This window comes from Giraffa tippelskirchi, chromosome 1 (genome assembly GCF_054371585.1).
Source record: "Giraffa tippelskirchi isolate mGirTip1 chromosome 1, T2T-mGirTip1v1.2.pri, whole genome shotgun sequence".
NCBI lineage: Eukaryota > Metazoa > Chordata > Mammalia > Artiodactyla > Giraffidae > Giraffa > Giraffa tippelskirchi.
The window spans coordinates 142,541,252-142,568,055 of NC_137275.1; the positions used below are offsets into that span (position 1 = coordinate 142,541,252).

The 26,804-nt window shown below is 43.7% G+C and overlaps 2 protein-coding genes and 1 long non-coding RNA gene across 6 annotated transcripts in view; 1 reads left to right on the forward strand and 2 right to left on the reverse strand.

Annotated features, from left to right (window-relative positions):
• Positions 1-598: 598 nt before the first annotated feature.
• Positions 599-13,269, reverse strand: LOC145538115 (interferon omega-1-like). 2 transcript variants are annotated; one of them, XM_081569627.1, is made up of 2 exons: positions 13,186-13,269; positions 599-3,572 (listed from the first exon to the last, which is right to left on the reverse strand). In XM_081569627.1, exon 2 carries the CDS (start codon positions 1,467-1,469, stop codon positions 882-884), a length of 588 nt encoding a protein of 195 aa, XP_081425753.1. In that variant the 5' UTR covers positions 1,470-3,572; positions 13,186-13,269; the 3' UTR covers positions 599-881. The 2 variants fall into 2 exon arrangements, with proteins under 2 accessions (XP_081425753.1, XP_081425743.1); XM_081569617.1 differs by lacking the exon at positions 13,186-13,269 and having other exon boundaries at positions 599-4,755.
• LOC145538113 (interferon alpha-1-like) lies at positions 10,887-11,456 on the reverse strand. The gene has a single exon (XM_081569584.1). It carries the CDS (start codon positions 11,454-11,456, stop codon positions 10,887-10,889), a length of 570 nt encoding a protein of 189 aa, XP_081425710.1.
• Positions 13,270-13,365: 96 nt separating the features above from the next.
• The window catches only part of LOC145538145 (uncharacterized), a 34,166-nt gene continuing 20,727 nt past the window's right edge, over positions 13,366-26,804 (forward strand). For 2 of the 3 annotated variants that reach the window (XR_014076672.1, XR_014076673.1), the window contains exons 1-4: positions 13,366-13,451; positions 14,067-14,154; positions 16,663-16,791; positions 17,696-17,815. This is a non-coding gene — a long non-coding RNA (uncharacterized LOC145538145). Of the gene's footprint in view, positions 13,452-14,066; positions 14,155-16,662; positions 16,792-17,695; positions 19,622-24,308; positions 26,125-26,804 lie in introns of all 3 variants that reach the window. The other variant, XR_014076674.1, reaches the window with a different exon arrangement.

The window sequence follows — 26,804 nt, forward strand, 5'->3', positions numbered from 1 at the left end:
ACACAGCTCCTTGTTGGAGGCAGTGAAGATATTGTGTAAGGGAGTGGATTGTTCAGTAAATCAGGACTGAGAAGGTGGGAGGAAGAGTTAACAGGTGTCAGGATCAGCCATTCAGCACCACATGCTGGCAACTTCGCAGGAAGAGGTAAGTCCTCCCCCCACATACTGACACCAACTATTCTTTGCTGATTGGCTATAAACTAGTTATACTTGTGACTTCAGGACTAATTATTTTCCACAGCTTCAGAGACTCCTTTCTACCTGTTTTTTGGGGGTGGTGGTGGGGCTGCACTCTGTAGCTTGCAGAATCTTAGTTCCCTGACCAGATATCCATCGTATATGAGCTTCTTACACTGGAAGCATGGAGTCCTAACCACTGGACTGCCAGGAAATTCCAGGAATTTCACCTTTTGACAATCATTTCCTGAAAAGTGATACGACTATTCTGTAGTATAAATGAACAAATGCTATTCCACGATAGGTTTATATAGACAAATTAAGTATTTAGGTTTTCATAATGAAAAAATAAATTTACTTTCATAAGAATTTAATAAATAAAACAAATTACAAGATTAAGGAAATGAACATATTTTCTAAATTTTACTACAATGTAGACAACCATTTTTATATGAAAATATAAATATGATGTGATAAAAGAAAATAAATACATAAGTAAACATAAATAACATCAGGGCAGTCATCCTTTATGGACTGATCCCCGTGCAGTTGAATACTTTTTATATCTACTTGCTTATTGCTACTGAGAAAGTACTATTGATTGAATTCAGGAAATATTGTGGCTAAAGCAGAAATCAGAGTCTTCTGAAATGACCACAGGTGAGTGTTGAAGGGTCATGTGGCATCTTAGTCAGTGAGTCATGTCAAGGTGAGTTCAGGTCTCCATCCATCATTCTTAACCTTTCTTGCAAGCTGGTTGATGAAGACGAGGATCTCATAGTTTCCACTCTGACGATTTCCCGGGTGCAGTCACTGTATTCCTTCTCTTTCAGGTAGACGTGGATGCCCTGGGAGTACTTCTTTACAGCCAGTGTGGGGCCCATCCTTCCCAGGGCAGAGTCTTCCTCTCCCATCACCTGCCCCAGGCAGGCGTCCAGGCCCTCCAGCTGCTTAAGGAGGCCAGTGTGGAGCTGCTCCAGGAGGGTGGTGTCCCAGGCAGCAGAGGAGCGCTCTGTGTGGAAGAGGTTGAAGCTCTGCTGGAGCATCTCGTGGAGGACAGAGAAGACCTGGGCCTCCTGGAGCTGGCCCCCCTCCACCATCTCCTTGGGGAAAGCAAAGTCTTTTCTGTCCTGCAGACAGAAGCAAGGGGAGAGCCTGTTCATTTGGCCCAGGAGCCTGAGGTTCTGCGTGCCAACCAGCATGTGTTTCTGAGACAGGTCACAGCCCAGGGATCCTCCAGGTCCGTAGCTCACCAGCAGCAGGGCCATCGGTAGAGAGAGGATGAAGGCCATGGGGAAGATGAGGCTGCTGCTGGGCTGGCTGAGATGGCGTCTGGTGGAACCTTGTTGTAGGTTCTCTGATGCCGTGATGTCTAAGCAAGGCCATTAAATAGGGAACAGGGTGGTTTTCATTTTCTAATCATTTCTATACACTTTTACTTCCTTTGTTGATTTTCATTTATATCTATCTGAACTATTACTTTTATCTGTTTTGCAAGAACTTCAAATGTACCTGTCTAAATGGATGTTTATCAATCAAATGAGAACGGTCTTTGTCTTACGTCAGAAATGATCTAGGTTTCTAAGTCCAAACATTATCACTCTTTCTCTTTCATATATAATGTAGCTCTTCTCTGTTCCAGGAACACATTTTTGGCCCTGATCCTAGGCTCAATTTCTGCTTCTTAGTTTACCTAGGAAGGCAGGCTCTGTCAGCTCTATGGTTTCCGTGTTCCTTAGGGATTTACGAGGTCACTCTAGCAAATAAACTGTTTGAAAGAAACGATGGGTTTTCTTTAGTGTTTGATTTAGAGAAGAGGCTGATTATTATGAGTCCATGAGCTCCTCCCATGTTTCTCTTCCTTCTACAAGACGCTCCTGCAGGTCCATGTGGTTGTGCTTCTGGGAACCATGAAGTCAGGACAATTGCAGATATCACGCTTCTTTCCACCATTTTCATACTGGAGACCTATTGTCCTTCGCTGGCTCGGCCATTACCCCCACCAGGAATTGTGGTTCTTCTCAGATAATGTGGGTATGGAGACTCTAATTCCAGGATAATTGTATTTCCCCAGCAGTACCTCACTCACAAGGATGAGATCACCCATCCTCTAGAGTGACCTAGTCCCCTTGCTCACCTGCTGGACTCCCTCCCTGGAGGCAGGCTCATCACATTCTGACAACTTGAAAATCTCCTTTCTGTGGAGGGCTTGTTTATTTGTTGGGAAAATAAATCGTCTTCCTGAAACCCCATCCTCTCTCCTGGAGCATGAGGGACCCATGTTCTCAGTGGTGACCCCTCTTCTTCTTACCCATGTCCCCAGATGTCAGAAGTGCCAGCAGTGCTCAGATACTGAGAGCTAAAGAGTGTTTGTGTACTTTGGTGGAGGAATTTCCAAGTACAGTTATTTTACTTTTAGTAGATCGATTATTTTTATATTTCCAAGTATAGACTTTATTAATGAACTCTTTTACTTAAACTGTTCAATACTTGTTCTGCTTAGAGTTTCTGAGCTGTAAGGAGATGCAGTGATGGTGGTGTCTCTTGTTGGAAGCGTATGTCACAGAATCTAATGAGCTTCAGTTGTTCATTCAGGCAGTTGATTTCACTGGGCATCTCTGTCCCTCTGTCTCTGTCTCTGAGAATGCAGGGTCTGAGGATCAGGCTACTAGATTAGGAGAAACAGCCTTCTTTCTTTTACTTGAGTGTAATTTTTTGTTTAAACTTTTTATATGCATTTTCATTTAGTGACTTGTTGGACTAGATTTGTCTTGCTGCTCCTGCTCTTTACTAATTCATGATGAGATAAGAGCAATAAAGGAAAGTTGTCAGGGGACATTCAACTTTAAGGGATCCAATATGTTGCATTTTCCTGTGCTTACCATTTCTCAAGGACACTCTCTTCCTTATCAGTTCCTGGAATACAGGAACAAGTAGAGCTGCATGCAGTTCTCAGACTGAGATCATGGGAAAGGGCATCTGCTTGGATTCCTTTCAGTGACTCCCTTCAGTGACTCTCTTCAGCAGCCTTGTGTTTATTAGAATATACATTTTGCTGCAACTGGTGGAATTTCATTCTTTGTAATGGCTGAGTAATCATTTTACTGAAGATATATAAGCATGCATTTCTGCTAATAAAATACCCTTGTTCCACTAGAGACTTGGGTCCCCCACATCCTTCTTTCTGTCTTCATTCTCTTCAGAGCGTGGAAACCTACCGAGCTCACTTTCTCGCCCTGGCTTTCAAGACCTCCTTGAGAGGACACCCTGTGCCTTCGTGAATGGTTCAAGCCCTGTGTACGGGCTTTATTGGTTTTTCATGTAACCCAAGAGATACTGCTCTGTCTCTCTTTTTCTCTCTTTCTTTTCGTCGACTCCAGTCCCCAGGTCCCTGTCTGTAAAAGACAGCAACAGGAAGTAAAGAGAGGCAGAGGGGCTGTATCTCTATCACCTTCAAGACGTTAGATTTCTTGCTTCTCTTTTAATTTCATGGCTGAAATCACCATCTGCACTAAATGTATTAAAAGCCCAGCCCTTGTCTCTTCTATCAGGCTTGTTTTATTTTATTTTATTTTATTTTTTGTCTTTCAAAGAGGCAAAGACATCATGATGGAATTTTTAAGAACTTCCTAGGATTGCATTGTCCCCAGGAACACCTTGCCCTGCTCTGTGACAACTTGCTGGGTCCTGAGTGAGTCAATTCCTAGGCAGGTTGATAAGAAGTCTGGGGTCCCCGAGGAGGAGAAAGGTGTCTGGGGCTTTCAAGGAGGAGGTAGGGGTCTGGAATTTTCAAGGAGGAAAGGACAAACTTTTCTTCTATGTTCGTTAGTAAGGATTATATAACAATAACGTATCCTACTTGAGGACATGTTTCTCCTTCTGAAAACCTTCTGACTAATCCTGTTATCTTGAAATGTATATTGTGGGAGTGGGTCTAGTAAGATCTTTACAACCTTGAGACATTCTTTTGATTTATTGTAATAACCAATTTAAAAAGTATATAACTCCCTTGCTAACACTAGCAAGGGGGGCACTCTCCATCCCCCTTCTGATGTCTATGTCAGAAGCTTTCCCTGTCTCTTTTTCATTCTTTAATAAAACTTTGCTATATAAAAGCTCTTGAGTGATCAAGCCTGGTCCCTGCTCCTGAAGCTAAATCTTCTTCTTCGGAGATGACGAATCATACATCTTTCGCTGTAAGCTATCAGTCCTAACGAAGAAACAAGTCTGCAGCTGTGATGGGAGTGACCCTTGCCCCTTCCAGGACTCTGCAGGCTGCTGTGGTATGGATGTCACCTGTGCTGGGGACACAGCTAGTGGCCAGGCCCTTGTGCTCTGTCTCTGTGCTCTCAGCATCCACTTCAGTCTTCTCATTCCCTGAAAAGGAATGTTCTGGAGAAACGCTTGCCTCAGTGCAGCTCATCCATATGGTTCCATGTCCTGAGGACCTGCCACTGCTCCACGAACACTTTAAACATCTCTGTTCTCCTTCCAAGTCCTCAAGCTTCCAAGTTCTAGCTCCATGTTTCCTGTGCTTTGGGCTTTTTTAGCAAATGAGATTCCTGACCCAGGTGAGCTCCTTCTAGTGCAGTCAGCACATGGAAGAGGCCAGGTAGAGGCTCAGAGGAGCCCCTGGTGTCTCCACCATTGTTCACTGTGGGGCGGGGTTCCCTCTATTTACTGGGTTTCTCTGAGAGACTGGACAGTCTGGACCTGCAGTGATTGGCTGGCAGAGCAGGTGAAGTCATAGGAGTGTCTGACAAACCTGGAACTTTCACTCAGCTTCTCCTTTTAGTTGGTGGCTTTGCAGTCTTAAGGGGAAACTGACAACTAGAAACCATAATGGAGAAGGACACAGCCGTATGAATGGAAAGGACGCCTTCATGCAGAGTGAATGAGGAGAGCACGCTGGGGATTTCTACACTGGGAGGAAGTGAATGATGGTGATATTTGATTGAAACAATGAGATCAAGGAGAGTGCAGAGATGAAGGCAGAATTGTACCATGTATCAGAATCATCAGGTGTATGGTATATTATGTACGTAGTATACTTTAATTAATAACCTCAGATACACAGATAACACTACCCTTATGGCAGAAAGCAAAGAAGAACTAAAGAGCCTCTTGATGAAAGTGAAAGACAAGAGTGAAAAAGTTGGCTTAAAACTCAGCATTCAGAAAACTAAGATTATGATATCCAGTCCCATTGCTTTATGGCGAATAGATGGGGAAACAATGAGAGACTTTATTTTTTGGAGCTCCAAAATCACTGCAGATGGTGAGTGCAGCCATGAAATTCAGACACTTGCTCCTTGGGAAATAAAGCTATGACCAACCTAGATAGCATATTAAAAAGCAGAGATATTACTATGCCAACAAAGGTCTGTATGGTCAAAGCTATGGTTTTTCCAGTAGTCATGTATGGATGTGAGAGTTGGACTATGAGGAAAGCTGAGCACTGAAGAATTGATGCTTTTGAACTGTGGTGTTGGAGAAGATTCTTGAGAGTCCCTTGGACTGCAAGAAGATCCAACCAGTCCATCCTAAAGGAGATCAGCCCTGGGTGTTCATTGGAAGGACTGGTGTTGAAGCTGAAACTCCAATACTTTGGCCACCTCATGCGAAGAGTTGACTCATTGGAAAAGACCCTGATGCTGGGAAAGATTGAAAGCAGGAGGAGAAGGGGATGCCAGAGGATGAGATGGTTGGATGGCATCACGGACCCAATGGACATGAGTGTGAGCAAGCTCTGGGAGTTGGTGATGGACAGGGAAGCCTGGCATGCTGCAGTCTGTGGGGTCGCAAAGAGTTGGACACAACTGAGAGACTGAACTGAACTGAGTACACTTTATAATATGTTTTCATATGGTGTATATGTATATTATTATATTATTATGTATATAATTACATAATAATTGATGGGACACTTTCCCCCAATTCTTTTCTTTAGACTTGTTTGCAGTCAGTTACAGAGAGAGGGTAGGAGAGTTCATCATTGCCATTTAGATTTATATATTAAAAAAACAAGAAAATAGGCACTACCTGTTTAGCCCTCACTCAGTGGGTGATACTCTGCTAAGTGTTCTTGAATGTTCTGGTTTATCTGGTACTCAAAACAACTCTAGAAACATTTTCACTTATTCTCTGTTTGAGGAGACTGAGGCTCAGGGGAGTTCAATGATTTCCTATGATTACGTGTATGTCCTGACAGAGTCTAGACTTGATGCAGGATCTCATATAACATAGAAATCATTCTTTAACTTTCAGCCTCTGTGATTCTCAATCCTTTGCCTTCTTCTTTGATGTTTTGGAAAGATCATTTCTCCTGGGTGGCTCCCAAGTGCCCTGGCTGTTCCACCTCTGGGCCCTTTGCAGACTCTCCTTCACTTTCCCAGCCTTCAAAATGAAAGGTCCTTATAAGCTTTAGGTCATCTTCTCCTTCTACACTCTTCTCCTAAGGCACAACATCCACATAAGCTTCTACCAATGAGAAATCTGCCTTTAGGTGTTTCTTGGTCACTTTATAGACTACATCTGCTTTGTCCCCTTCTCGAGAGTTCTCAGCCAGATTCCGGTAAGACAATCTCCTTTTGTCTAGCTCTCATTGTAACAGGATGCTTAAATGAAATAATTAAGCATGATTACTGTTTTTAAATCTTTCTTTTCCAAACAGAAGTCTTCAGAAGAAGAGGTTTTACATTTGCTTTTTTCACCTCTGCATTCTCAGAGCTATCATATATCTGATAAAGAAATGTTGTTTAGTCACTAAGTTGTGTCCAACTCTGTGACCCCATCCATGGGGTTTTCCAGGCAAGAATGCTGGAGTGGGTCACCATTTCCCTCTCCAGGGGATCTTCCCGACCTAGGGATCCAACTCACATCTTCTGCATCTCTTGCATTAGCAGGAGGATTCTTTACCACTGAGCCACCAGAGAAGTAATATAGAAATATAAGGTTTTAAAATATAACCTACTAAAGAAGTGAATAATGAGTAGAAACTATCATCCATTTTTTAGTTTGCTTTGCGAATTTAGGCTATTTGTTTTTGTAAGAATAACAGCTCCAAGATGTTTCCTGAGGAAGAGTTTCATAAATTAAACAAGAAAATAATTTGATAAATGATAAAAGTAAGCATCCTTTATTATATTTGAATACATTATAAAGTTGAACATGATATTATATGAACAAAAAGTTTAAATACCATACATAATATGACTGAGATAAAGTACAGGGATGAGTAGGTGAATACATTAGAGCCTTAGCACTTTAGTCACTGTTAATTGACTGCTGGTCTGATAGTTTCTAAATATCTACTGTATCTGAGTCTAGTTCTGATATTTTCTCTGTCTCTCTGTCTCTTCAAATTGTGTTTTTCCCCTTTTAATATAGTGAGTTTCTGTCGTACATTGAATATGATGGACGGGATAAAGGAAAAGAATTACTTCTTTAGGCCTTTAGGGTAAGGAGTTACATTTATCTTGCAAGGAGTTTGGCTGTGTTTACTTCTAGTCCAGTTTCTGTTTCTGCCTTCTTTATTTTTTATATCAGTCCCTCTGACTTATCCTTCTGTATTGGTCTTCTTGAAAATAGATTTATTAGACACATTTAACAAGTAACCACCAAAGGAGAAAGGTATATCTCTTGTTCACCATTCTATTGTTACCACAGAGTTCATAATTAATCCAAAAAGTTATTCACAATGAGTATTCTTAGATTTTTCCAACATACCTCCCATCATAAGCTTCTATTCACCTCACATCAGAGCCATAATAGAAGTAGTTAATAAGCATCATTAGCTGATTGAGTACATTTCTATTGAGCCTCTTGGATCATCATTTTCATCTCACAGTGGAGCTGTAGTGTCTGTGATGCTAGGTAAAATCAGCCTCATGCTTTCTTGATTTCAGAGTCTATGTAATTTAATGTTCTTTTTCATTTACTATTTTTCTGGGAAGGGGTTTTCTTGCTACTTCTGAATTACTTTCTGTATCATCTTGAGGTTAGTAGCCTAGTAGGAAAGTAAAAATTGGAACATAAAGGGTCTGTACCATAATTTTCCATAATGTTCAACACATCATTGATTTTCTTCTCCATTCAGGTTTCTTGGAAAGCCATCATTGTATTGGATGCACTGAGGCAAAAGAAAAACTAATGCAAATCTGACTTTGATGAGAGTAAAAGAAGTGAAGTGAATTCCCAGGTGAGTAAAGTCCATGGGACTTCATTTGTTATTAATCTTCCACCTACTCCAGTATGGTTCCTGCTGATTGATTCCACCACATCAGCTCTCACTAAGGTCAGTTCCATCTATTTCTCATGTAGTGAATGCTTTCAACCATGGAGCAGCTTCCTGACATTCAGTTCAGTTCAGTTCAGTCGCTCACTCGTGTCTGACTCTTTGTGACCCCATGGACTACAGGACGCCAGGCTTCCCTGTCCATCACCAACTCCCGGAGCCTATTCAAATTCATGTCCATCGATTCGGTGATACCATCCAACCATCTCATCCTTTATCATCCCTTTCTCCTCCTGCCTTCAATCTTTCCCAGCATCAGGGACTTTCAACATCCAATTAATCAAAATAATGATACGTTACTATTGTATGTGACTGAATCTCATGATTTAAAGTAAATCCGATCTTGAACACTGATATGAGTTGTCTATATATCAAATCCATGAAATCTCTTCATGAGCAAAGTATTTCAAAAAGGGAAAAACACTGCAGAGTTAAAAAAAAGAAAGAAAGAAAGAAAAAAATCCACCTTCTACTGTAGGTCCCACCCTATTGTCTCCTCCTATTCAAACAGCAAATATCTGAAACCCATGTTCTATATATTATCATTACCTTCTCTTCTTCATCCTTTCATCTTGTCCACTCTGATTTCTGCTGATTAATTCTACCAAGCAAGCTCTCACTAAAGGGTCAATGTCATCTCTTTTCCCAAGTAGGAGGCAATTTTCATCTACGTGTTCATGAATGCATTGCCTCTTAAGTGGTTACAGCCTTTTCATCTCTGTCTTCTCACCATTCCCTCTTGTCCTGTTAACTTGCGGCTGCTCTATCTCTGCTTGCTTTGTGACATTCCCTCCTTTTTAAGGTTAAGGTCATGGAACTCAGTTTTAAGTCCTTTTCTCATTCTGTACTCTCCTCCCATTTGATCACTTCTGTTCCATGCCTTACACTTCATAAATTTGCTTGTCAATTGCCATCTCCAAATCCAATGCACATTTGCACTGAAATGTCTCCTTGTCTAGTGCTGTGCTGTGCTAACTCGCTTTAGTTGTGTCTGACTCGTTGAGACCCTATGGACTGTCACCCACCAGGCTCCTCTGTCCATGGAATTCCCCAGGCAAGAATACTGGCATGGGTTGCCATTTCCTTCTCCAGGGATCTTCCGGACCAGGGGATTAAACCCATGCCTCCTATGGCTCCTGCACTGCAGGCAGAGTTTTTACTGCTGAGCTGTGGGGGAAGCCCACTAGTCTAGTAGTTAACTTTTATTTTTATGTCCTCACATAGCTTGATCCATCTTCTGCTGAGGGAATTCCATTTTTCTCCCTTTTGTTTTTGCATTCAACCTAACTGATACTGGGCTTCCCTAATGGCTCATCTGGTAAAGAATCTGCATGCAATGTGAGAGACCTGGGATCAATCTCTGGGCTGGGAAGATCCCCTGGAGAAGGGAATGCCTACCCACTCCAGTATTCTGGCCTGGAGAATTCCATGGACTGTATAATCCATGGGGTCGCAAAGAGTCAGACATGACTGAACGACTTTCACTATAAATTCTGAAATATTTGGGGCTTCCCTGGTGGCTCAGAGGGTAAAGCGCCTGCCTGCAATGCAGGATACCTGCGTTCGATACCTCGGTCAGGAAGATCCCCTGGAGAAGGAAATGGCAACCCACTCCAGTACTCTTGCTTGGAAAATCCCATGGACAGAGAAGCTTAGTAGACTACAGTCCATGGGATTGCAAAGAGTCGGACACGACTGAGCGACTTCACTTTCTTTCTTTCACTTTCACTTTAACTGATATTTTCTACAACTAATTAATACTATTTTTAAAATAATTAACACATTATTATGAATTAACTGACTATTGTTTCTAGGTTATTTTCCTTAAAAAAACATCAGAATTACAAAAAGGATTGGATTAGCTATGTTCACCTCTATGTCCTGAAGGCAACAACAAACACCCTGGTTAAAGGAAGTGTATTTTTAATTCTAACATGCAAGTTGTAAAAAGGGGTCAAGGAATTATAAAATGTATTCTTTAATCAAGTTGCACATTCAGGCTTCGTGTTTCTTTTTTAAAGAAAATGCAAATAAAGGAAGTTTTTATAGGAAGAATTTAATGAGTGAAGAAAAATAATAAACTGCATACAGAGTATATATATTTTTCTCTTAATGACAACATATATATGCACATAATATTATATGGACAAAAATAATTTAAATCTCTATAAATAAGTAAATAAATAAATGTCGAAGTAGATAAATAAATGGATACATCAGCTAGGGCATCGGTGAGGGACTAGTGCCTTAGAGTAGAACATGATGTTGGCTAATATTCCTGAAATCATGTGACAGATTGATTCAGTTCAGCGCATGATGACAGTAGAAATGAGAGTCCTTGACATGGCAGCGCTGGAGGAAGTGTGGTCTTGTTGGTCCGTGAGAATCATTTCCCTGTTGAACCAGGTGTGTGTCAGTCCTTCCTCCTGAATCTCTCCTGCAAGTTTGTTGAGGAAGAGAAGGCTCTCATGACTTCTGCTCTGACAATCTCCCAGGCACAAGGGCTGTGTCTCTTCTCTTGCAGATAGAGAGTGATTCTGTGGAAGTATTTCCTCACAGCCAGGCCGGAGTCCCCCTTGAGCAGGGGAGCCCCTTGCAGCCCCTCCTCCTGCCTCAGACAGGCTTGCAGGTCAGTGAGCTGCTGATCCAGTGCGGAGCGGAGCTTGTCCAGGAGGCTGTCGTCCCACGCAGCGGCCGAGCCCTCTGTGCTGAAGAGCTGGAAGGTGTGCTGGGTCACCTCGTGGAGCACAGAGATGGCTTGAGCCTTCTGCGACTGGCTGCCACCCAGCGCCTCCTGGGGGAATGCGAAGTCATTTCTGTCCTTCAGGCAGGAGGAAGGGGAGACCCTCCTCAGTTGTTGCAGGAGCGTCAGGACCCTCCTGTTGGCCAGGCTGTGGGCGTGAGGCAGGTGGCAGCCCAAAGAGCAGGTGGAGCTGCAGCTGAGCAGCAGCAGGGCCAGGAGTAAGGACCAGGCTGGGGCCATCAGGGACCTTGCAGATGCTGCTGGCCTGGGGAGGTGGGTGACTCTGTGAACCTGCTCTCTAGGTTCTCTGAAGACGTTCCTTCAGGCCTGTGTCTTAAATAGGAGCCCATGGTTTCCATTTTCTGAAAGTTCCCTCTTACTTTCTACTTTTGTTTTTGCTTTTCATTTTACACTTTTCAAATGTGTTCTGACAGCATTTCTCAACCGTTAATTTTTTTTCATTATTGCCTCCCTTTCTCCCCATCCACAGAATCTTTTAAGATATTTTTTCTAATTTGCCCGCACCATGAAATTTTGATATCACAGATATACTGTGTGTCTATTTTTATACTCCATGTGTGTCCTTATACATAGAGAATGGAAGTACACCACTTTCTCTTTTTATTGAATACAAGGTTAAGAATGACATAGGGGACTTCCCTGGTGGTCTAGTAAGACTCCAGGCTGCCAGTGCAGGGGGCCCAGGTTTGATCCCTAGTCAGGAAACTAGATCCCACATGCTGCAGCTAACACTCGGCACAGCCAAATAAATTAATATTTTTCTTTTAAAAAAAGAATGACATCGGCACTTCCCTGTTGGTCTAGTGGCTAAGAATACACCTGTCAGTGCAGGTGACACAGGTTTGATCCCTCATCCAGGAAGGTTCCACATGCTGCAGGGCAACTAACCCCTAGAGCCACACCTCCTGAGCCCATAACTCCAGAGTTCTAGGCCCATACTCTGCAACAGGAGAAGCCACTACAATGAGAAGCCTGTGCACCACCTCTAGAGAGTAGTCCTGCCTTCTGCAACTATAGAAAGCCTGAATGTGGCAAAGAAGACCCAGCACAGCCAAAAATAAATAAACAATAATAAAAGAAAAAAAAAGATAGGAGTCCTGCGGCTTTATTTTGAGGCCACAGCCTCTGCCATTTCCCCTTCTGACTGCAGGGAGAGGAAAGGAAGCAACTTGCCCTGGTATTCCAAGTGAAATTGCTGAAGGTACTATTATAATGTGTTTGTACTCCCTGTATTAGTCAACTCCGAGAATAGAGCATGTTATGGTAAACATTGCTGCATTGCAAATAAAATTATCATAAAATTTAGTAGCTTAAAACATTTTCTGCACACAATACAAACAATGTCCCTGTCATGATAGCTTTGAAATAACTTACTCCAAGATCAATCACCCTAAATAATAATTGTCTCAGCTCACAGATTTTGTAAGTCAGGGACTTATTTCCACAGGGCACAGAAGGAATGGCTTGTCCCTGTTTCACCATTTTTAGGGCCTCAGAGGGAAGACTCTTGAGAGTCCCTTGGACTGCAAGAAGATCCAACCAGTCCATCCTAAAGGAGATCAGTCCTGGGTGTTCATTGGAAGGACTGATGTTGAAGCTGAAACTCCAATACTTTGGCCACCTCATGCGAAGAGTTGACTCATTGGAAAAGATCCTGATGCTAGGAAGGATTGGGGGTAGGTGAAGGGGACGACAGAGGATGAGATGGTTGGATGGCATCACCAACTCGATGGACATGGGTTTGGGTGGACTCAGGTAGTTGGCGATGGACAGGGAGGCATGGCGTGCTGCAATTCATGGGGTCGCAAAGAGTCGGACACGACTGAGCGACTGAACTGAACTGAACTGAACAGATGCACACACCACTGGGTAACTGGGGGTGACCTGGCAGTTGATGGGTGCTTTCACTTATAGATCTGGCGCTAATAAGCCTCAGCTGGGACCTTACCTGGCCCTGGGCACAGACGCACCTCTCCATGACCTCTCCTGTGGCCTGGTTTTCCTGTAAGCATGGTGCACTCAGTGTAGTTGTACATTTTACATGGGGAGCTGGAGCTCAAAAGTGAGTGGTCCAGTCAGCAAGCTATTATGACATAATCCATTGATTCTCAGTGAGGGGAATTTTGTCCCTGAGGGGATGTTGGCCATGTCTGGAGACATTTCCAGTCACTAAAACTGGTGATGAGGTCTGACACTGGCATCTAATGGATAGAGGTGAGGGATGCTGTTCAATGCCCTACATTCCACACAGGATAGACAGCACAACAAAGAGTGACCTGCCCTCAATGTCTGCAGTGCCAAGGTTGATAAACCCTAACCTACCATTGGAAGTCATAGAATATGTTTCCAACAAATTACTCTGTAAACAGTGCACATGCTGTATGCTTAGGCAATTCAAACTGGATGTTGTTTTCTTTCTACATCCCCTTCTAGACCGGTCCCTGCAGACTTAGACCTCACTCACAGGAACATGAGTGCCCCACCTAGTTTGGGGGGGCATTCTATGCTTGGGCTAAAACAGCTACACCTGCTATTTCACTAAAGGGTAATATCAGCCCTAGTGTTGGTCATTAACCTGAAGGGTTGTGAGGGATGGCCCAGCTCCTGGTTTCCTTGGTAACTAATGAGCCAACCTGAGGTCAGTTCCCCTTGGAAAGGATCATCTCAGTCTTCTCCAGGTACTGAGGAGCAAGGATGAGTGGCCCATCCTGCCTGCTGTTTGATGTTCACAGTGGGGTGTTCTTTGAGGACCTTCTGCTAAGACCAGTAAGATCCCCAGTCCAATAAGCCACTTGTGTCTCTGCCACCAACTCTGGGCTCTTTCCTCAGTCTCCAGAATGGGAATCTCTAAGGCTTGAAGACGTGGGGGATGCCGCTCAACTACTGGTGAGCCAGCCAAGAGGCCAAGGAAACTCTGGTGAGTGCTGAGATGTAAAATAAAAATAGGAAACAGACTGGAAGGGTGTTGGGGAGGGGTGCTAATCCCAAGGTGTCCCTCCACTAGCAAGGGGGACCCAGAGGCCACTGTCCACTGTAAGGTTTGTCTTTCTAGATCCTTCTACTGCTGATATCCTCTTAACCTCAGGGTCTGTTTCCAGGTAAAAAGCAGCAGCCCTGAGCTCGTGGTCTATCTGACTGGACAGGGAAGGCTGGTGAATGCAGGCAAAATGCAAGGACCTGGGTTTCCTATCAAATACTTTGGGAGTTAACCTGGTTGAGTAATCAAGCAGACCCCCAGCCCAACACTGCTAACCAGTTAACAGCTACAAGCTTTAGGGATATTTAACTGAGGACAGGCTTGTAAATTGGGTGTGGCCAGTTCTCCAGAAAGGTTTTGTCCAGGCCTCTGGCGAAGGTAGTATACTAAGGATACCCTGGAGATTTGGGGCATTGGAAGGGGGCAGAGAAATGATTCAGTGTGAAGGAACAACAGCTCTCTGCCATCTGCGATGTCTTAGAAGCAGTGGAAGCCATAACCATAGGCTTCTATGAGGCACAGAGCAACATGAAAAACCACTGATGGGGAATCTAGAACAGCTGTGTGGGATAAATGGGATTCCCAAAGTTCCCATGCACTTTCCAGATCCTTGGGCTGCGACAGCATAGGAATGATATCATTTCCACAAGACTATTGGGGAAGCAAAACTTTAATTCAAAGAGCATGTGCACAAAGGAGAAAGGGCAAGAAAAAGCCAGCTCCCTGAGTAGAGGTGGGTGAGTTGCATTTCTAACAAATGGGAGGGTTTGTCTCTAGTGACTGATAATGTCCAGAAATCATCACACTTTTTGGTTCAGCAGCAGGAGGCCCATGGTAGCTATCAGGAATAGCGAGCTTCAGTGTGGGGAAGGGAGTGTGTGAGAATTTTCTGAAAGAAAGCACAAGAATGAGTAAGGTTAAAGGCTACAGTGGCTGGACCTTCTTAACTTGTGAACTAGGTATACGCTTTAGTGTACCAGAAAGTTCTTTTATTTCTGGGAGGCCACTGCCACCTAGGTCCCCCAGGTATCCAGACTCAGGACCTCAGGACCCCAAAACATTGATCTTTTTTCAAAATGGATGTACTCTTGTCTTCCTATCTCACCATGGACATTGATAGTGACAAGGAATCCCACTTTACTGACCATGAATTTCAGTAATGGCTGATGAGGCTGGTAAGCACTGGTGTCTCCACTTTTCCTTACAACCATGCTGCTGCAGGACTCATTGGAAGGCTTATCATGTGGCACCTGCTGTGGGGGCTAGGGGTGGACAGACTGTGTGGTACTGCAGCCAGGACAGAAAACACAGGCCTGGGTGGCATTATCTGAGAATGCTCTTAAGGACTGGTCAGGATCTCCCTGTATTGCCCTGCTGGATTTCCTCCCTGGCCTGAGGGCAGGGGATCAGCTGGAGGACCGGGCTGGAGGACAGGGGTGGCCTCTCTGCAAAGTGAGTCTGCTGGCTGGTCTGCAGCAGGACGCCGTGGGAAATCATCCTGGCTAATGCAGCCATGTGGGGCCAACGAAGAGTTACCTTCTTCCTGTCCTGGGTGCCCAGAGCCTAGCTTACTATGACACTTCTTAGCTGCTGTCCTTTGTTGTATTTGGTTTCAGGGCACATCTACATACTAGACTGGCTCCAGGGACATCTCTGAAGAAGGGAACCCAAATTATAAGGGTTGTGCAGAGTATGTATGGAGCAGGGTGTATGGTCAGATCACTGAAGATGGCTCTTTTCTTGCTCTTTCTCCATCCCTTGCTAGATCTGGTACAGGTACACTGTGCTCAAGGACCATGCTTCCCCTGCCTTACCTAATGGTTGTTCTAATGCTGAGTGCCGAAGAATTGATGCTTTTGAATTGTGGTGTTGCAGAAAACTCTTGAGAGTCCCTTGGACTGCAAGGAGATCCAACCAGTCCATCCTAAAGGAAATCAGTCCTGAATATTCATTGGAAGGACTGATGCTGAAACAGAAACTCCAATATTTTGGCCACCTGCTGTGACGAAATGACTCATTGGGAAAGACCCTGGTCCTGGGAAAGATTGAAGGCAGGAGGAGATGGGGATGACAGAAGATGAGTTGGTTGGATGACATCACTGACTCAATGCATATGAGTTTGAGTATGCTCTGGGAGTTGGTGGACAGGGAGGCCTGGCATGCAGCAGTCCATGGGGTTGCAAAGAGTTGGACATGACTGAGAGGCTGAACTGAACTGAATGCTTAGGCCAAAAATGTTCCACCTGCTATTTCCTGAAAGGGTAATATCAGTTCTATGATGGTATTAACTTGAGGGGTTTTGAGGGACCAAGGCCCTGCTGCCAGTTATTTTAGTAACTGATGAACCAACCCGAGGTCAGTTCTGCCCAGAAATACTAGTCTCCATCTTCCCCCCAACTAGAGTACAAAGATGACTGGTCTGTCTTGCCTGCTGTTTGCTGTTCACAGTTGGATGTTCTCGGAGGACCTTTGGCTACAGACGTTTAAGATCCCCAGGCCAATAAAGCACTGATGTCTCTGCCACTGACCCTGGACTCTTTCCTCAACCTCCAGGTTGGGCAACTCTAAGGCTTGCAGGTCAGTCAAGAACCCAAGAGGGGGAGGAAATTAGTGCTGAGATATAAGGAAATGGGAAACAGACTGGGGTGGGGGTGGGCAGGGGGGACGCATGGAGGCAGTAGTCCCAAAGTGACCCTCCACCAGCGCTGGGACCCTTTGGCAGCTGTCTACCATGAGGCATGTCTTTCTCGCCCCTTATACTGATGGTATCCTGTTAACTGCAGATCTCTTCTCAGTTAAAGAGTAGCAACCCTGTACTTGTGGCCAAACTGACTACGCAGGGATGGCTAGTAAATGCAGGCAAAACACAAGGACCTGGAATTCCTATGAAATACTTTGGGAGTTGTCTGGTAGGGTAATCAATTATATCCTCAACATACCACCCCTAACCAGTTAACAGCCACAGGCTTTAGGGATAATAACTGAGGACAGGCTTGTGAATCAAGTGCGGCCAGTTCCCTAGATTGGTTTGATTGGGGCCTGTCTAAGGCAACATGTTAAGAATATGCTTGAGCTTCTGGGCCCAGCTCAGGAAGGGGGCAGTACAACGAATCCAATATGATGGAACAAGAGCTCTCTGGCATCTGCAGTGTTTACAACAGGCTAAAGCCATAACCCCAGGCTTATACCAAGTGCAGAGCAACCTGAAAAACCACTCTTTAATCTAGAACAGCTGTGCATGATAAAACAGGAGTCCCAAAGTTCCATGCCCTTTTCAGATTCTTGAGTAGCAATACCACAGAAAATGATACCATTTCAAAAGACTCTTAGGGAGGCAAAGCTTTTATCAAGAGAGAGAGCTGTACCCTCAGGAAGAAGGAGCAAAAACAAAAAACAAAAAAGTCACCTCCCCAAGTAGATGGGACGAGTTGCATTTATAACAAATTGGAAGGTTTGTCTCATGATCTCTAATAACTTTCAGAAACCTTCATACTTCTTCATTAAGCACCAGGAGGCTCCATGGTGGCTATCAGGAATAGAGAGTGTTTCTGCATAGGGAAAGGACTACATGAGAATTTTCTGTAAGAAAGCTCAGGAACAGGTAAGGGTAAAAATTACAGTGGAGCTTCTTGCTGTGTGACAACAGGTACACTTGGTGTAACAGGAATTTCATCTTTTATTCCTGGGAGCTTGTTGCCCCCTTGATCCCTGCCTCACCCCCTGGGACTCAGGACACAAGGACCCCAATAGTGTTCTGTCTTCCTTTTTCAAAGTATCTATACTCTTGTCTTCCTGTCTTAGCATAGTCATAGATAGAGACCTAGGAATTCCACTTTCTTGGCCATGGACTTCAGGAATGAGCTGGTATTGGTCATAATCACTGGTGGTTCCATCTGCCTTACAACTGTGCTTCTGCAGAACTCATTGGAAGGCTTATTATGTGGCAGTGGCTGTGGGGACTGGAGGTGGACACTGTGTGGTACCGCAGCCAGGACAGAAAACATAGGCAGGGGTGGCATTATCTGAGAATGCTCTTAAGGCTTGTCTTTTGCTTACTGATCAGGACCTCTCTGTATTGTCCTGCTCAATTTCTTCCTCCCTGGCCTGAGGGCAGGGAATCAGCTGGAGGGCTGGGCAACAGGGGTGGCCTCTCTGCAAAGTGAGTCTGCTGGCTGGTGTGCAACAAGATGCCATGGGAAATCAGCCTGGGAGTCCTTAACTGATTCATTGGAAAGTAACATCTCAGACCAAGATAGTGATTCAAATATGGATCTTATGCCAGGAATTCTGAAACAGCCATCCCTGACACTTGAGCTTTTCCCTAATCACACAGACAATCTTAATTCCTCACAGAGGGTAAGTCACTTTGTTGATTAATCTCCAGAAATTTGTAGTGAAATGGAGGTAATTAGGTAATTATAGAATCACACCTGAAAAGCTTTTAACTTTAACCTAGAGAATAATTATATCTGTACTAATTCATTAGGATCTTAATTTTTTTAAATCAAATTTTCATGATTTTCTTCTTTTCAGCTTGCAACAGATGATCACTCTAATTCCATCTTTGTTGTTTTTCTCTATTTAGTCATTTCGGTTCCATGCTTGGTTCTTTCACCCATTCCTTCTCAAGTATAGGTTATTATTTGGTCCCTGAAATATCCACTAAAGGTACAATAGTATATATTTTATAGCATTAGTCATGCAAAAGTCAACTTCAGTCTGACAGCACACATGATAGCATTTTGAAGACTAATCCAGTGTATGAATAAACGCATGGAGTGAGGAGACACAGCAGCTACTGCAAGAAGAGAATGTTCTGGTTTTACACTTTTTTCTTAACTTATCAGTGGATGTTACGTCTTTGTCTGTGTTCTCCCCTCGTGTTACCTCCTAATCCTTACTGGAAAATGACCAAGTAGTAATTAGCAGGAGTATAGAATCAGTTTACAGATGTAAAACAGTTGATATAGAATAAATAATAAAGACCAAAGAAGTGTTGTGCAAACTTGTCTGAAGCCCTCCTTCCATTGTAAAGAATTTTAATTTGGAATTGGAAGGAAAGTTATGACCAATCTAGATAGCATATTAAAAAGCAGAGACATTACTTTGCCAACAAAGGTCCGTCTAGTCAAGGCTATGGTTTTTCCAGTAGTCATGTATGGATGTGAGAGTTGGACTATAAAGAAAGCTGAGTGCAGAAGAATTGATGCTTTTGAACTGTGGTGTTGGAGAAGACTCTTGAGAGTCCCTTGGACTGCAAGGAGATCCAACCAGTGTATCCTAAAGGAGATCAGCCCTGGGTGTTCATTGGAAGGACTGATGTTGAAGCTGAAACTCCAATACTTTGGCCACCTCATGCGAAAAGTTGACTCACTGGAAAAGACCCTGATGCTGGGAAGGATTGGGGGCAGGAGGAGAAGGGGATGACAGAGGATGAGATGGCTGGATGGCATCACCAACTTGATGGACATGAGTTTGGGTAAACTCTGGGAGTTGGTCGGAGAAGGCAATGGCACCCATTCCAGTACTCTTGCCTGGAAAATCCCATGGAGGGAGGAGCCTGGTAGGCTATAGTCCATGAGGTTGCTAAGAGTCGGACACGACTGAGCGACTTCACTTTCACTTTTCCCTTTCATACACTGGAGAAGGAAATGGCAACCCACTCCAGTATTCTTGCCTGGAGAATCCCAGGGATGGCGGAGCCTGGTGGGCTGCCATCTATGGGATCACACAGAGTAGGACACGACTGAAGCAACTTAGCAGCAGCAGCAGCAATGCAGCCATGTGGGGCCAGTGAAGACTCTTGCCTTCTTCCTGTCCTGGTGCTGAGGAAAAGGCTTATTCTGGACACTTCTTAGCTGCTGTTGTTTGTATTGCATTTTGTGGTGTTTGGTTGCAGGGTGCCTCTACATACTAGGTTGACCCACAGGAAGTCTCAGAATAGGGGCACCAAGATTGTAAGTGTTGTACTGGGTATGTATGGGGAAGGGTATATGGTCAGGCCCTTCCAGATGGCTCGCTCTTCTCTTGCTTTCTCCATCAACTGTTAGGTCACTACTGACTTACACCCCACTCACAAGAACCTGCCTGCTCCTGCGCCCCTAGTGGTTTTCATGCTTAGGCCAAAGTAGCTCCAGCTGCTAGTTCCTAAAAGGGAAATATCAGCTTTCGTGTTGGTCATTAACTTGAGGAGTTCTGAGGGACAGGCCCCTGCTGCTTTCCTTGGTAACTGATGAGCCAACCTGTGGTCACTTCTTCCTAGAAAGGATAGTCTCCACCTTCCTCTGGCACTGAGTAGCAAGGTTGACTGACCTCTCTTGCCTGTCGTTTGCTGTTCACAGTTGGGTGTTCTTTAAGGACTCTGCTACATGCATGTAACATCTCCAGTCCAATAAACCATGATGGCTCTGCCACCAACCCTGAGCTCTTTACCTCAACCTCAAGGTTGGGCGACTCTAAGGCTTACATGCCTGCTGGGTGCAGCTCAACCACTGGTGAGCCAGCCAAGGAAGCTCTGGTGAGTGCTGAGATGCAGGGAAATAAAAATGGGAAACAGACTGGGGTTAGGGTGGGGATAATGGGCCAGGGCGCTAATCCCAAGGTGGCCCTCCACTAGCGTGGGGAACCCTGTGGCCACTGTCTACCATGAGGCATGTCTTTCTTGTCCCTTATACTGATGATATCCTGTTAACCCAGAGTCTCTTTCCAGTTAAAAAGTAGCAACCCTGTGCTCCTGGCCATTCTGACTGCATGGAGAAGGCTGGTGAATGCTGGCAAAATCTAGGACCTGGGTTTCCTATTAAATCCATTGGGAGTTGACTTGTTGAGTAATCCGGCATAGTCCCAACCCAACACCTCTAAATAACTGACAGTCACTGGCTTTAGGAATATTAACTTAGGAAAGGCTTGTGAATTAAGTGTGGCCAGTTCTCTGGAAGGATTTGTTCGAGACCTGTGGCAGAGACAACATAAAAGAATATGCTGGAGCTTTTGGGCCTACCTGTAGAAGAGGGTATAGCAACAATGCAGTGTGATGGAACAAGACGTCTCCACAGTTTACATTGTCTTATAAGAGGTGGAAGCCATAACCACAGGCTTCTATGAGTTGTAGAGCAACAGGATAAACAACTCTGGGGATCTAGAACAGCTGTGTGCAAGAAACAGGACTGCTATTGTTCCTGCGCCCTTTCCAGATTCTTGGGCTGCAATACCATAGAAATGACGCCGCTTCCACAAGACTCTGAGGCAAGCAGAGAAAAAGATTGTGTCTAAGGGAAAAGAGGCAAAAATAAATATACAGGTAAATAAATCCAGTTCCCCAAGTAGAAGGGGTGAGCTATGTGTCTAAGAAGAGAGAGGGTTTGTCCTGGTGACAATTCCCAGAAATCATCACACTGCTTCATTCAGCAGCAGGAGACTCCCTGATGGCCATCAGGAATCAGGAGTGCTTCTGGTTGGGGAAAGGACTGCATGAGTATTTTCTGCAAGAAAGCACAGGAACTGGTCAAGTTAAAATTGATAGTGGAACTTCTTGCTGTGGCAACAGGTATACTTGTTAGTGTAACAGAAAGTTCATCTTTTATTTCTGGAAGCCTGTTGCCCCCCAGACTCTCCCCCAACTCCCAGGACTTTGGGCCCCAGGACCCCAATGGAGATGTCTTTTTTCAACATGGCTGTACTCTTCTTAATCTCACCATGAACATCGATCCAGACCAAGGAATCCAGATAGTAAGGGTTGTGCAGGGTATGTAGGGGTGCGGGGTTATGGTCAGGTCATTCATGATGGCTGTTCTCTTGTTCTTTCTATAACCCCTGCTACACAGGTCATTGTTGACTTAGATCCCACAGTTTTTTGCTAGCCTTTTCCCAACTAGTGGTGGTTCTAATGTCGGGCTAAAAGAGCTTCCCCTGCTAATTCCTGAAAGAGAGATATCAGCCGTGGTGAAGGTCTTTAACTGAAGAGTTATGAGAGATGACACTTGCCTCTGATTTTTTGGTAACTGATAAGTCAACCTGAGGTCAGTTGCCCCTAGAAAGGATAGTCTCTGTCTTTCTCTGGACACTGAATAGCAAGGATGACTGGCCTATCCTATCAGCCATTTGCTCTTCACAGTTGGGTGATCTTCAAGAAAGTTTTGCTGCAGCATGCAAGATCTCCTGTCCATAGAGCCACTTATATCTCTGAGACTGTCTCTGGTCTCTTTTCTTGCTCTCAAGGTTGGGCGACTCTAACGCTTGTAAGCATGTGGGGTGCAGCTCAACAACTGATAAAGCAGACAAGAGGCCAAGGAAACTCTGAGTACTGAGATGTAGGGAAATAAAAATAGGAAACAGACTATGGCCCTCCACTAGCATAGGGGACCCCGTGGCTGCTGTCTACTGTGAGGCCTGTCTTTCTTGACCCTTATACTGATGATATCCTGTTAACCTCAGAGTCACCTCCAGGTAAAAAGTAGTAGCCCTGTGCTCCTGGCCGATATGATTGCACGGAGATGGCTGGTGCGTGCGTTCAAGACACAAGGACCTGGTTTCTTTTTTCATCAAATGCTTTGGGAGTTATCTAGTTGGGTAATTGATCATACCCCTCACCCACCAGCCCTAAATTATTAACAGCTACAGGCTTTAGGGATATTAACTGAGGACGGACTTATGAACTGGATGTGGCCAGTTCCCAGGAAGGTTTTGGTTGAGGCCTGTGGTGAAGGCAACATACTAAGAATACCCTGATGCTTCTGGGCCAGCTCTGGAAGTGGGCAGAAAATGATGCAGTGTGATGAAACAACAGCTCTCTGCTGTCTACAATGTCTTATAAGTGGTGGGAGCCATAACCACAGGCTTATATGATGTGTAGAGCAACACCATAAAATACTCTGGGGAATCTAGAACATCTGTGAGTGAGAAATAGAACTGCCTTTTTTCCCAGGCCCTTTCTAGATTCTTGGGCAGTAATACCATAGAAATGGTACCACTTTGGCATTATTGGTCGGGGCATAGACTTGAATTACTGTGATATTGAATGGTTTGCCTTGGAAATGAACAGAGATCATTCTGTCGTTTTTGAAATTGCATCCAAGTACTTTCTTCACTATGTCAAAGCCTTAGACTGTGTGGGTCACAATAAGCTGAGGAAAATTCTGAAAGAGATGGGAATACCAGACCATCTGACCTGTCTCTTGAGAAACCTATATGCAGGTCAGGAAGCAACAGTTAGAACTGGACATGGAACAACAGACTGGTTCCAAATAGAAAAAGGAGTACATCAAGGCTGTATATTGCTACCCAGCTTATTTAACTTATATGCAGAGTACATCATGAGAAACGCTGGGCTGGAGGAAGCACAAGCTGGAATCAAGATTGCCGGGAGAAATATCAATAACCTCAGATAATACCTGGAGCCTAGCTTACTATGACACTTCTTAGCTGCTTTCCCTTGCATTGCATTTATGGTATTTGGTTGCTGGGCTGATCAATAACCTCAGATATGCAGATGACACCACTCTTATGGCAGAAAGTGAAGAAGAACTAAAGAGCCTCTTGATGAAAGTGAAAGAGGAGAGGGAAGAAGTTGGCTTAAAGCTCAACGTTCAGAAAACTAAGATCATGGCATCTGGTCCCATCACTTCATGGGAAATAGATGGGGAAACAGTGGAAACAGTGTCAGACTTGATTTTTTTCGGCTCCAAAATCACTGCTGATGGTGATTGCAGCCACGAAATTAAAAGACGCTTACTCCTTGGAAGGAAGGTTATGGCCAACCTAGATAGCATATTTAAAAGCAGAGACATTATTTTGCCAACAAAAGTCCGTCTAGTCAAGGCTATGGTTTTTCCAGTGGTCATGTATGGATGTGAGAGTTGGACCGTGAAGAAAGCTGAGCACCGCAGAATTGATGCTTTTGAACTGTGGTGTTGTAGAAGACTCTTGAGAGTCCCTTGGACTGCAAGGAGATCCAATCAATCCATCCTAAAGGAGATCAGTCCTGAGTGTTCATTGGAAGGACTGATGTTAAAGCTGAAACTCCAATACTTTGGCCACCTCATGCGAAGAGTTGACTCATTAGACAAGACCCTGATGCTGGGAAGGATTGGGGGCAGGAGAAGAAGGGAACGACAGAGGATGAGATGGTTGGATGGCACATCACTGACTTGATGGACATGGGTTTGGGTAAACTCCGGGAGTTGGTGATGGACAGGGAGGCCTGGTGTGCTGTAATTCATGGGGTCGCAAAGAGTCAGACACGACTGAGCGACTGAACTTGAACTTGATATACCACATTTAAAAAACTGAAGAGTTAAAGCCATATGATCATCTTAGTAGAGGCAGTAAAAGCTTTTGACAAAATTCACATCCATTTATGGAAAAAAAAAAAAACAACTCTCCAGAAAGCGGGCATAGAAGGAACATAAGATAATAGAAGCCATATATGCCAAACTGATGCCTAACATCATACTCAATGGTGAGAAGCTAAAAGCATTTCCTCTAAGATCAGAAGAAACAAGACAAGGATGCCCACTCTTGCCATTTTTATTTAACAGTCTTGGAAGTCCTAGCCACAGCAAAATAAAAAGAAATAAAAGGAACCTGAATTGGAAAAGAATTGAAGTTGTCATTGTTGGCAGATAACACAATACTATTCATAAATCCTAAAGATGCCATCAAAAACTATTAGAGCTAATCAATGAATTTGGTAAAGCTTCAGGATACAAAATTAATGTACAGAAACCTCTTGCATTTCTGTATACTAACAATGAACTATCAGAACAAGAAACTTAGGGAACAATCCCATTTACCATATCAAAACAAATAAAATACCTAGGAATAAACCTATCTAAGGAGGTAAAAGATCTGTACTCAGAAACTTATTAATAAGACACTGGTGAAAGAAACTGAAGACACCACAGATGGAAAGATGGTACCATGTTCTTGGACTGGATGATTTAATACTGTTGGAATGACCAAACTATCCAAGGCAATCTACAATTCAATGTGATCGCTATCAAAATACCAAGGGCATTTTTCAGACCTAGAACAAATAATTTTAAAACCTGTATGGAAACAAAAGACCCCAAACAGCCAAAACAATCTTGAGAAAGAAGAATGGAGTTAGAGGAATTATGTTCCCTGACTTCACGGTGTATTAGAAACCTACAGTGATCAAAACAGAATGGCACTGGCACAAAAACAAGACACACAGATCAATGGAAAAGTATGGAGAGCCCAGAAAAAACTGAAGTACTTACAGTCAATTAATCTATGACAAAAGAGGCAAGAATATACATTAGCAAAAAGACAGTCTTTTCAGTAAGTGGAGTCAGGAAAACTAGACAGCTATTTGTAAAAAAATGAAATTAGAACATTCTCTAACACCATATACAAAAATGAACTCAAAGTGGATTAAAGACGTAAATGTATAAAGTTCCTAGAGGAAAACACTGGCAGAATACCCTTTGACATATGTACCAGTATTTTATCTGTCTCCTAAAACAAAGTAAATAAAAGGAAAAATAAACAAATGTGACCTAATAAAACTTAAAAGATTTTGCAGAGCAAAGGAAACCATCAACAAAATGAAAAGATAATCTACTGATTGGTAGAAGATATTTACAAATGATAAGGGGTTAATTCCTTAACCCCTTAAGGCCTACAAGGGGTTAATATCCAACATACATAAACAGCTCATAAAACTTGGCATCAAAAAACAGCCTGATTAAAAAATGGGCAGAACTGAACAGACATTTTTCCTAAATAGGAAATGCAGATGGCTAACAGGCATAAGGTGATTGCAGCCATGAAATTAAAAGACGCTTACTCCTTGGAAGGAAGGTTATGACCAACCTAGATAGCATATTTAAAAGCAGAGACATTACTTTGCCAACAAAGGTCCGTCTAGTCAAGGCTATGGTTTTTCCAGTGGTCATGTATGGATGTGAGAGTTGGACTCTAAAGAAAGCTGAGCGCCAAAGAATTGATGCTTTTGAACTGTGGTGTTGGAGAAGACTCTTGAGAGTCCCTTGGGCTGCAAGGAGATCCAACCAGTCCATCCTAAAGGAGATCAGTCCTGAGTGTTCATTGGAAGGACTGATGTTGAAGCTGAAACTCCAATACTTTGGCCACCTCATGCGAAGAGTTGACTCACTGGAAAAGACCCTGATGCTGGGAAGGATTGGGGGCAGGAGAAGGGGACAACCGAGGATGAGATGGTTGGATGGCATCACTGACTCGATGGACATGGGTTTGGGTAAACTCCGAGAGTTGGTGATGGACAGGGAGGCCTGGCGTGCTGCAGTTCATGGGGTCGCAAAGAGTCGGACACGACTGAGCTGAACTGAACAGGCATAAGAAAAGATATTCAACATTACTAATCATCAGGGAAAAGGAAATCAAAGCCAAAATGAAATGTCACCTCACCTGTCAGAATGGCTATCATTAAAAAGAATACAAATAACAAATGTTGGTGAGGATGTGGAAAAAAATGGAATCCTTGTACACTGTTGGTGGGAATGTAAATGGGTGCAGCTACAGGAAAAAGTAGTATGGGGGTTTCTCAAAATACTACAAAATGCAAGAAATTACAAACAGAACTATCATTG